The sequence below is a fragment of the Erythranthe guttata genome, chromosome 13 (genome assembly GCF_056151865.1).
Source record: "Erythranthe guttata isolate IM_541 chromosome 13, IM_541, whole genome shotgun sequence".
Lineage (NCBI taxonomy): Eukaryota > Viridiplantae > Streptophyta > Magnoliopsida > Lamiales > Phrymaceae > Erythranthe > Erythranthe guttata.
The window spans coordinates 3952809-3964717 of NC_142545.1; the positions used below are offsets into that span (position 1 = coordinate 3952809).

The 11909-nt window shown below is 36.3% G+C and overlaps 1 protein-coding gene across 1 annotated transcript; it reads left to right on the top strand.

Annotated features, from left to right (window-relative positions):
• Nucleotides 1-784: 784 nt before the first annotated feature.
• Nucleotides 785-4329, top strand: LOC105966341 (protein DETOXIFICATION 40). The gene is made up of 7 exons (XM_012990902.2): nucleotides 785-1278; nucleotides 1866-2497; nucleotides 2602-2658; nucleotides 3153-3391; nucleotides 3503-3621; nucleotides 3728-3817; nucleotides 4093-4329. Exons 1-7 carry the CDS (start codon nucleotides 961-963, stop codon nucleotides 4159-4161), a joined length of 1524 nt encoding a protein of 507 aa, XP_012846356.1. The 5' UTR covers nucleotides 785-960; the 3' UTR covers nucleotides 4162-4329.
• Nucleotides 4330-11909: the final 7580 nt, after the last annotated feature.

Here is an 11909-nt window from a genome sequence, read left to right on the forward strand (position 1 = left end):
GATAAAAAAATAGTTAATTTGGTTATTTATCGAACCACACGCTAAACGGTATGAAATGTTGGCGTACCGCAATTTCTGTACGATTTTACCGAATGAATGCCCCTAAATCTATCAACTGAAGTAGGAGTGTGAACGAGCTCGAGCTCGAGATCGAGTCTATTTTGTCGAGCTCGAGCCCAAGCTCATTTTTTTTAAATATTTTTTTTAATTATTATTAAATATTATTTAAAAAACTACAAAATAAACAATAAATTGTAATTATAAATATTTTTAATATTTATATTTTATTTTTATCTACTTCTATAATATTTTATACTATTCTACATTATTTAATTAAAAAAATAGTATACAAAAAAATAATTAAAAAAATAAAAATAATAAATAAAGCTCGCGAGCCGGCTCGTGAGCTCACGAACAACTAAAAACTCGCTCGAGCTCGGCTCGTCAGAAAGCACGAGCTAGCGAGCTCGAGCTCGAAAAAATCGAGTCCAAGTTCGAGCTTTTTTCAAGCCGGTTCATTGAGCTCACAACTCGGCTCAACTCGTTTACCATCCTTAAACTGAAGAGGTTTTTTCGTAAGATAATACATAGTTGAGGGCGTAATTGTAGTTATGCAAACATGAAAAGTATTTTCGTAATTTAACTTAACCTCGAGTGGTCGTAATTTGGCCTAAAAAGAAACTAAAATCAACAACAGAATCTAAAAAAATCTAAACACGTGCCAAATAATGGACGACTCTCTCAATTTCTAGTTTATTTATTTATATATATATGTATAAAAAAAAACAAAAAAGAAAATCACTTCCAATATCCCCTCTTTAATTATTGGCCAGTAGAACTAAAACCACCACGTGACTCAGCCTTCTATTTCGTTCCCCTTCTGATTCTATATAATAACACACATATGTACATTTGTGTGTGTGGTGAGCCAAAATAAAAAACAAAGAAAAAAAAAAAAAAATGGGGTCCTCAAAAAACAAAGGAGTGAGTGAACCTCTGTTGGAACCCAACAGCAATGGAGGTACGGAGGAGGTCAGCTCCGAGCTGGAAGACGTGCTCTGCGACACCACCTTATCAGGGTGGCGCCGCTTCCAGAAAGCCATCGTGATCGAGCTCAGATACCTTCTCCGGCTGGCGGGCCCCGCCGTCGTGGTCTACTTGCTCAACAGTGTCATTTCTATGTCCACTCAGATCTTCTGCGGCCATCTCGGCAACCTCGAACTCGCCGCCTCCGCCCTCGGCAACAACGGCGTCCAGCTTCTCGCCTATGGACTCATGGTCCGTACCTTCTTTCTTTCTGGTTTTATTTGTCGTTTTGGTTTTATTTGTCGTTTTGAGCTGATGCACGCATATTAAGAAAATTATTAAATGTTCGTGGATTATGGGAAAATCATAATAAAATAACTAAAAACCTACTTTTAGTTAATTGATGATCACGTGATTTTAGTAATAGTAGTAAGGGCAAATATTGAGAAAAATACAACAAGTACTTCATTGGAAATCGTGACAATTGAAATTGAAATTAAAAATAATCTCCAGAAAGACGAATAAAATGGGAAGGAGAGAGTAGTACTCTGTGTAGTTAATTGAGATTAATGGCTTAATTAGTACTCCCTTTGTTCCCTTTTAATGATTTTATTAAATGTGTTTTGATTTTATGAAAAATGTATGGTTTTAGACTAAAATGACCTTATCTTATAAGTAATAATTAGGGAGAGAAATAATTTTAAAAAGAGTATTATAAAGAGTTAATGAGGGTATAAACTGGAAATTAAGTAATTAATGTAGTTTTGGAAATTTAGAGTGACAGATGATATGAAACATAATATTTTAAAAAAGAGCAAGTTATTATGAATTACTTGCAGCTTGGAATGGGGAGTGCGGTGGAAACACTGTGCGGGCAGGCGTACGGCGCACAGCAGTACGAAATGCTCGGGATATATATGCAGAGATCAATAATCCTGCTAATGGCGACCGGCATTCCGCTCATGCTTATATACATATTCTCTAAGCCGTTGTTGATCCTCCTCGGCGAATCCGACCGCGTTGCCTCTGCAGCTGCGCTCTTCGTGTACGGTTTGATACCTCAAATATTTGCGTACGCCGCAAATTTCGCGATACAGAAATTCCTGCAGTCGCAGAGTATAGTGAACCCGAGTGCGTATATATCGGCCGGTGCGCTGGTTGTCCACATTTTGATGACGTGGGTTGCTCTGTATGTGTTCAACTGGGGGCTGCTGGGTGCCGGTTTGGTGCTGAGTTTGTCGTGGTGGATTATTGTTATTGCTCAGTTCATCTACATTTTGACTTCGGAGCGTTGCAAAAAGACGTGGAACGGGCTTAGTATGCGGGCTTTTTCGGGTCTTTGGGGTTTCTTTAAGCTTTCTGCTGCTTCTGCTGTTATGCTCTGTTTGGAGACTTGGTATTTTCAAGTTCTTGTTTTGATTGCCGGTTTGCTTCCTGACCCGGAAATTGCTTTGGACTCCCTAGCTATTTGGTAAATTAATTGAATTGAATTTTTTTTTTTTTTTTAATTTGTCAATGTGATTGATTAATATTATATATTGGATATTGATTGTATCAATTGTTTTATATATGCAGTATGACAATCCTTAGTTGGGTGTTCATGGTGTCAGTGGGGTTCAACGCTGCAGTAAGGTTAGTAGTGTATAGATCTAATTAGGATGTGTTAAATGTCGTACCGTTTCTACTTCAAACGTGATTGTGACCATTTACAAGGCTAAAATTGGCAAAGACTCAAAAGACGGAATTTGTAGTTCTTTGAGTTAACTTTATAATCCAATCTGAGTCATTAACATTGGATATCGGATGAGAAAAATGTGCATGAATCAGTGACCACTGTCCCCGACTTTTATGTTTTGAATTATCTAAAATTTAAAACGTAAATTATTCATGCATAACTTTGTCACCCGACATACAATTCAGTTGATTCAAATTGGATTAGAAAGCTAACCCAAAAGGATCCTATAGTTTCTATGCTTTGATTTTTTTGCTAAAATTAGACAAGAAAATGGTCCAAATCATGTTCGAAGTCAAAATAGTATCAGTAAAACTGCAACGACATTTAACATTTCTGATCTATTTATCAACTAGCTAGCCATATTCTCTTACCTTGTATTTATTACATATAGTGTAAGGGTGAGCAATGAGCTGGGAGCAAGGCACCCGAAATCGGCTGCGTTCAGTGTGGTGGTGGCGACCACAACATCTCTGATAATAGCAATTGTATTTGCAATCCTCACACTCGTCTTCCGTAATCAGTACAGTTACGCCTTCACCTCCGGCAAAGTTGTTTCCGATGCAGTTTCAGATCTCACCCCATACTTGGCTGTTGCCATTGTCCTCAATGGAGTTCAACCCGTTTTATCCGGTAATTTTAATTAAATATATAAATATTAATTGCTAATTATTAGTTTTAGCATGACGCCATGAGTTTTTTTGAAATTAATATTTATATAATGACGATAAATAATTAATGAAGGTGTGGCTGTTGGATGCGGATGGCAAGCGTTTGTTGCGTATGTGAACGTCGGTTGTTACTATGTGGTCGGCCTTCCGGTCGGTGTACTTCTCGGCTTCAAATTCAACCTTGGCGCTAAGGTATGTACTAACTTTTTTTTTATTTTATTTAATTACATTAATTTCTTTTTTATTCATATATAAATAAATTGTTATATTCATAATTTATTTTTTGCTTTTGTTGTAGGGAATATGGGCAGGTATGTTGATGGGAGGCACATTATTTCAAACATTAATATTGATATGGGTTACTGTCCGAACCAATTGGGAAACAGAGGTACACTCCACTTTTGCATTTTATTTATTTCACCTTTTTAGTCATAAATAATTGAGTGTGACATAATTTTAAATGTAAATACTATAATGACAGTGACCAACAAAATTATATTAATTTAGCGAAATATTAAATTATCGAACTAATAATTTAATGTGTACTATAATGACCATCTATAGTTTAAATTGATAGATATTAAAAATACGAAGTACCTTCTCAAAACTTCTCGTGAAAAATGAAGTTTCTTATATAGTATGAAATTTCTTGAAATTTTTCAGGTGAAGAACGCAGTGAACAGGATAGATAAATGGAATGACGTAAAAGGGCGACTTACTGTTGTTGAATGATTCTGATTCACAAGGGAAATTTGGTTATGAAGGATCCAAGATCAGATGATTATTTCCCGTGTTTTGGCGAAGTTGTGCTAGGAAAATAAAATTAAGATTCTTGCTGGTTTTGTATTAGTAATTAAGGAACCTTATTCCTCGTTAATCATTCGTATTTTTTTTCTCGTATATTAGTCTTTTTTATCGTCTCTTTACTGTTTTTACGAGTTTATCTTATTAAGATGGATCGGTACTTACTAGGGGTGTTCATTGGTCTAGTAAACCGACTGAACCAAATAGAAGCTAAAATTCAATATGTGCCGAATAATGAACCCAAAATCCGACCGGTTCAATATTCTATAAACATATTTTCACATTTTCGATATTCGATACGGTACTGATAATTTCACTCACTCTTTTTACTAGGTATTTGTTTAGTTTGCTATGTGTGTGAGGTAACCAGAATGGTGAGATTTGGGAGACTATGACAGAATTCTGTTTTAATTAATTTAAATAATGATTGCCTTCATCTTGTTTCATGAAATGCACCGGTATTTTTTTTAATGTGAAAACGGATGTCATAGTTTTTTTTTTTTTTTTTTTTTTTTTTTTGACCTCTGGTGTCATAGTTGGTATTTGGATTTTCGTTTTTTTCTTTGGATTTTTATCGAATTTATTCCGGTAAAAAATTAACCATATAATATCGGCTTAAGTTCACTATGCACCCTCTAAATGAAGCATTTTGGCATTTTGCATCCCTGAAAAAAATTAATAGCGCTTTGCGCCCTCTAAAGATAATAAATTATTCACATTGCACCCCAATTGATATTCTATTAAATTTCTCTCAATAAATTATTTGATTTGCTGGTCTTCGATAATTGTGGGATTTTATTTTCATATAACAAAATTTAATTTATGAGTATGAGACAACAATTTAACGGCGGATGAAAATAAACAACTTAACTTAGACATTTTCAGAACAAAAACAATTACTATTGTAAAGATGAAATAGCCTCAATAAATATACCGTACAAAAATATTTATCTTCTTGGTACAAAGTATTAAAATCTTAATTTTTCTATCCTTCAACTATTTTTTTACAAAATTGCGTAAAAATATACTTTAATACAAAAAAAAAATCATATTTTTTATCAATTCCAATAAAATTAAAGACATAGCTATCCAATAATTCGTAATTGTTTTATGAGAATTTTATTATTGGAATTATATTTATCACACCAAAGAAATTTTATATTTGGAAATAGTATGAAATTATACTCATTGACCTTAAATTTTCAACTGGGGTGCAATGTAAATAATTTATTGCATTTTGAGGGTGTAAATGCTATTAATATTTTTTGAGAGTGCAAAGTACCAAAAGGCTACATTTTAGGGGTGCAAGTCGAATTAAGCCATATTATATCTATCACTTTGGTTCACCATTCGGTTCCACAAAATGCAGATTATGGATATCTATGTCTAGAACAGAATGAGGTGAATTATGTCTAGAATAAAATAATGTATGTAACTGTTGAGCGTATATTTTACACCCAATGTATATTTTCTTACGAGGATTTTTGTACATTTTTATTGATTTAATGGTGCTTAATGAGTGGTTTATTGTATTTTAGGTACAATTTGAAGATTTGGGAGTTCCAAGGATGAAACGAGCGAAAAATGTTAAAAACGGGTAAAAACTGAAGAAAACATTCGGAGGCTGAAAATTGGCCTGGCGCGGCCGTGTGAGATTTAGCCTATTTTTGGCACGGCCGTGCCAACTGCAGAATTTGGGCATAAAGCTTCGGGATTTGAGACGACCGTGTGAGAATTGTACTGATTCTGGCGCGGCCGTGTGAAAACACGCTGGAAGCAATTTTGGACTTTCAATCGCACAAGGAAATCTAAATCTTCTACCAAGTTGAGACATCTATAAAAGGGCAACAACCAAGCACGAATTAGAGCACTTTTGGACACAGTCTTAGAGAGGAGGAGCGAGAGAACGGAGAATCGAAGACGGAGAACTGACAAATCTTCATCATAATTCTTCTTTCATCTATCTTTTCCGAATCTATGTCTTTAATATATTTATGATGTTTTTCGTAGAGAACATGAGTAGCTAAGCTTTTAATCTAGGATTTTATTAGAACCCTAGGCGGTGATTCGAACCTATTTTTCTAATATTATGCAAGTTTAAATTCCATGATTATTTCTTCTATTTGATCTTATTTAGCGGATGAACTTAGCTAATTTATGTTACTATGTGTTATTGTAGAATTGAATCGATAGATCGTTTTAATAATTAGAACAAGGATAGAAGAGCCTTCGAGTAGTTTTCACCGGATGAGTGTGTCAATTGCATGTGGTGTCGTAGACATACAAATTTCACCTTAGGTAGCCGTTTACGAGACTTGTTATTTAATGCTTTATTCATAATTGGTTTGCATAGACATATAGTGAATCGGTTATAAATAATAGACTCACAATACACGCGACAACGGGTTATGAGTAATTGAGTGGCTCGGGTTAATAATCGGGAATCGTAACTTGCATGATAGAGGTTTAATTGGGTGAAGAATTATCGCATAGGGGAAAGATAAAATTCTAGATCCGTTTTTATATTGATATTTTCTCGTGATTATTTGCTTTCATAATTAGACTAATTGTTTAGTTGATTAAATTTGACAACCTTGTGTAGGCTGGATAAAAATCATAATTGTTAGAATTTGGTACTTAGGATTAGATAATTTGAGTATTCCCTGTGGGATCGACATCCGACTCTCACGAGTCCACTTTTACTACTTGTTTGCGATACGTGTACTTGCGTGTTAGGTATTTTGCCCAACAAATTTTTGGCGCCGTTGCCGGGGAATACAGCTAAATTATCTATTTATTATAATATTAAATTTGAGCAATTTTTCTTACTTCAGCCGTTTTATTTATTTCATTTAATTATTTTATTTGCTTATTTTATTTTTATTATTTTTGTTTTAGGTACTTTTTATGCGAATAGGACACGACACGAACTTGCTACCTTTTGATCCCGAAATTGAACGAACGTTTAGGCACGCCAGGAGAAATCAACGGTATAGGAAGAATAGAAAAGGAGAAGGAGAAATAATAATACGTAATAGAATCCCCCATTGTGTTATGGGTTGATTACATGGAATATATACAGAGAAATAATGCAAGGTAATAGAGTTTGACTAGGTAACTAAATCATAACTAATCTAGGTAACCGAATCATACTAGAATCCTACTATTAGGAGAATTCTATAATATAATATTCTCTAACAATAGAAAAGGAGAAGGAGAAATATTAATACGTAATAGAAACCCCCATTGTGTTATGGGTTGATTACATGGAATATATATAGAGAAATAATGCAAGATAATAGAGTTTGACTAGGTAACTAAATCATAACTAATCTAGGTAACCGAATCATACTAGAATCCTACTATTAGGAGAATTCTATAATATAATATTCTCTAACACGCCCCCGCAGTCGAAACGTGACGAACGTGAAGACTGGACAATCACTTGCTAACACGCTCCCGCAGTCGGAACGAATATAATCCAAAAGTGAAGACTGGAAAAGAAGTCGCGAAACACAACGCTAGAGAGTTCCTCTGTTGAAATATCTGCCAAATTAAAAAAAAATAATAATAATAATAACGGGTGAGAGAAAAATAAGCAATGTTTTTTTTTTTTTGATAGAGAGAAGAGATGAGAGAGGGGGGAAGAAGATTGGGTGGTGTTCACCGGCCATGGAGAAGAGAAGAGGCGGCGGCTAGGTTTTAGACCATGGAGAAGAAAAGAGGAAGAAGAAGAACGGAAAAAATAGAGAAGATACTGTTAGAGTAGGTGACCAACAAGCCAACTTTTGGCTGTGGTCTTTCGTATTTATTATGGTAATAAACGAACTTTTATTCGTATTAATGATAAAACACCTTGGCATTCTATATCTTTGTCCCTTTGTCACAAGCATAGATATAGTCCTTACAGTTATTACAAGTACTAGTAATTGATCGTTAGGATCGTGAGATATTTACTTAAGTATTATAACTGTTAAACGTGTTCCTAGTCGAAGGGTTACGCCACCAATGAGGATATCGGCCTTTCCCATTAGAAGACTAGCACTTAGTGTATGTGTACTGCATCTCATCAGTAAACGGTATTGTGATATCGGCATGCATAAGTGGGTGCTCGTAAGTTGACGAGTTCACTGAACTCCCTCACCCTAGAAATCTCTAAGTGGTTCCCAATAATCGAGTAGAGATATCTATGGTATAGTTGTACACCATTAGTCCTTATGACCTAGACATCACCGTGACTTCACTAGAGGACCAGCTGTATCGTGACCTGTCCCTGAGTTCCACCGAGGACCATCCCAAGGGCCAGTGTTCGTGCAGTCCGAAATCTAGTGGGAGGTCTGTGCATTGTAGTCGGGGATTCGATCGCTAGAATAGTCTTGGATGTCCTGTGTGTTCTGAAAGTTTGTAATCATTCTAAGTCTCTGGCCAGAGCTGACTAAGTGATGATTAGAGAATTCGATTCTCTAAGTCATGCACGTGACGATTACAACACTTGGAACGATCGCACCGTCATCGAACATATAAAGAGGTCTCGATGAACCAATGCCTCTAGTTCGATCGGGACATATGAATCGAAGGGACCGTACTGTACGTTAACTATATCTGAAGGTTCTTGCAGGCACTTCATTTGTATCTAGGGAATCATGACGCGTAGTTGCTAGACGCCAATCTTGATTCGTTGGGTGATTGAGGTGAAACGAGCTTCATCTTAATCGTAACTCGAAGGGGACGAGTTTTGACCACAAAGGGTTGTGGGCCCACGGCTAGCTTACACCTGAACCATCGAGGGTCACACTGCTCGTGCACATGAGATCTTTGAATAAACGGTCAGAGATAAAATAGTTTATCTTTGCATGATTGGAAGTCAATATGATTGAGTCCAACATTCATAATTTGGAATTATGAATGAGAATAAGAAAAGGAAAAGAATAGGCGAACATGTTAGTGAACTTTCTAAATCGGGGAAGTTTCCAAATTTAGAAAGTGCACTGAACTAGGGTTTCCACTTTTGGAAAGTTGGAAATGAGAGATGGCACTCGTAATGACGAGGAAGTTATAATGATTCCGAAAATGTAATCGTTGCAATTTTTCGGTCATTGAATTAAGAGAGACGAGCAAGTAAAAGTACTAACGGACTTAAGCTGTTGGGCCCGGTCCAACTTAAGCCCGCTAGGGTTTTATGCAAGACATATAAATACTTGATTTATAGGTCTTGCACAAACACACAACACACAACACACAAAAACCCTAACCCTAAGCGGCCGTCCACTCTCTCTCTCGGCCTCTCTTTCCGCGGCCATCACCGCGCCACCGTCGCCGTTCCGTCGCCGGAATCGGCCGTTCATCGGCTGTTCCTCTTTCGGTATTCTTTCTCTTTTCGTTTCTTCCGTTTTATTCTAACTACTTCGTGTCTAGTGCCACGTTTTAGTAGATCGAAGTATACGAGGTGAAATCCGAGAGGAGGAAGATCGTAGATCGAAGAATCGAGGAGCAACGCACGAGCCGAAGCTGCACGCTGCCCCACGCGCCGCCCCGAAGCCGCGCGTATACCGCACGCGCCGCCGTGACCTCACGCGCCGCTGCTGCCGCTGCACCACTGCTGCCCCGATTGTACGGATTGGTTTCCGTAGCAATCTCGACGTGTTAAACGCTCCTACCTCACGCGTCAAGAGGTAAATCCACGAAACCCTAGTTTCGTTTCGATTAGGTTTAGACTATGATTTCATGTTTGTTTCGTATGATTTTATGTGATTATGTGTAATCGTTTTAAATCATTACAAGCATGTTATTTGGTTTAAACGCGAGCATGTTAATTGATTTAAATTCGGTTAAATTTATTAGCATGTATGTTGTTTTTAATTTCGCTGGAAGCGCAAAGGTACGCAATTAATTGATTTAATTTGTCGGGCATGTACTATGTGCGTTTTAAACTCGTTTAATTCGCATAAATTTTTGTTTTCCGCTGCGTATGCGTGCCCGAAACCCAACAGTGGCATCAGAGCTCGTTGCGTAATTAATTGCGTTGTATAATATGCTATGATTTTATGCATGTTCGATTTATTAAAGTAGTGATTGTCGTATTATGTAATTGGGAGTTTTCGTAAGTTTAAAATATTTTTGAAATATTGTTTAGAATTTTTCCAGCTTTAAAATTGTTTAAAATTGGAAAATCGGATCTGAAATTGTTTTTAAAATGTCGTTTTTTAAATGTTCGGATCGAACCGGTCGAACCGGCCGGTTCGATGGTTGTGTGCGATTTAGTTGACCGAATCCACGTGGATTCGGGTCGGTCAGACCGGTTCCCGGTCCGACTGACCCGGCCCACTGATTTGGGTCAGCTGGACCGGGCAGAACCGGACCGCTTCGGTCCGAACCGGTCAGACCGCTTGGGCCGAACCGGTCCACTAAAAAAAAAAAAAAAAAAAAAAGAAAAAAAAATATATTTCAGATTTCTTAAATTAAACTTAAAACAAATTGATTTTAATTTTTGGAAAATTATTTTCAATTAATCCCAATTAGATAATTGGATCGACAATCATCTATTTTAGTAAATAGGTGTTGGATTAATTAAATTGATTTAAATTGTTAAATTGATTTCAATTAATAGAACACATATATAATATTGATTATAGTTCAACTTAATTAATAGTACCTCAACATTATTTGAATGATTTATGCTAGTTGAGGTTCTATAATTATTTTGAAAAACCCGATAATTAATTATTGTAATTAATTATGAAATTAGGTCGTATGTTCCTCTTAGGACAATATGCGCTTCCATATACCTTTAGAGAACATAGATGTAGGAATCACATAGACCAATCTAAAACCTTCTGATGAGATAAAACATTATAATAAAAATCCCTCATTCTTAATTTAATTAAGAATCATTTCAAGCTATAAAGAAAAAACCCAATCTGTTGAGTTATTTCTTTCCTTCTGCCAACGGTTGGATTATGTGTAGCCCTTTGCTGTAGTGCAGTAAGCCGTGTTAGCGGGGAGTGCTATGGTAGAGTAAGCTGTAATTCAATTGACATATTGATGAAGGTAGCCATAGAAAAGGGTTATGTTGGATTAACGTGGTCGGCTAGATTAACTAGGGACTGCATTAGTTTGGCATAATCAAGTTCTATGAGCATCTTTGATTGGTAGGTTAGACTTGACACACGACGATTTTGATATTCGCGAGATTAACTTAGGTCATTATCAAGTGTGAGGAAAATTAATTTAGGGTCATATTGTGGATATGATTGATTGTGATCTACCTTTGGGCAAATATAATCGGGCTAGATTAACTACGGGTTATATTTGTCTATTGGACCTAAAGCCCATTAAGAAAAATCAGTTTTCTCGTTTGTCTACTAGAGGGAAGTGGAACTCGATAAAATTAGTGGGAGAACAATTAAATAACATAAGTCCAAACATTTAATTGTAACAATCATTTAACGCGAATCTCTAATAATCCTCTTCTCTACATGTCTCAGATAATCATGTCTAAGAATCCCATAATGTCAATCCTCGACAATAAACTCAATGGCCCTAATTACCTAGATTGGTTGCGTAGTCTTAAGCTTGTGCTAACTGTTGAGGGGCGTCTCTATGTTTTGAACGAGAGGCTTCCCGCCACTATACCTGCCACAGCGACTGATGCTGAAAAGGAAACTTATGAAGTTTGG

Bases quoted from the DNA above. Each gene is read 5' to 3' on its own strand.
- LOC105966341 (XM_012990902.2), top strand. From the start codon at position 961: ATGGGGTCCTCAAAAAACAAAGGAGTGAGTGAACCTCTGTTGGAACCC. The intron at 2,498-2,601 runs GTAAATTAATTG...TTATATATGCAG, and splicing joins TTGGACTCCCTAGCTATTTG to TATGACAATCCTTAGTTGGG. The intron at 3,392-3,502 runs GTAATTTTAATT...TAATTAATGAAG, and splicing joins AGTTCAACCCGTTTTATCCG to GTGTGGCTGTTGGATGCGGA.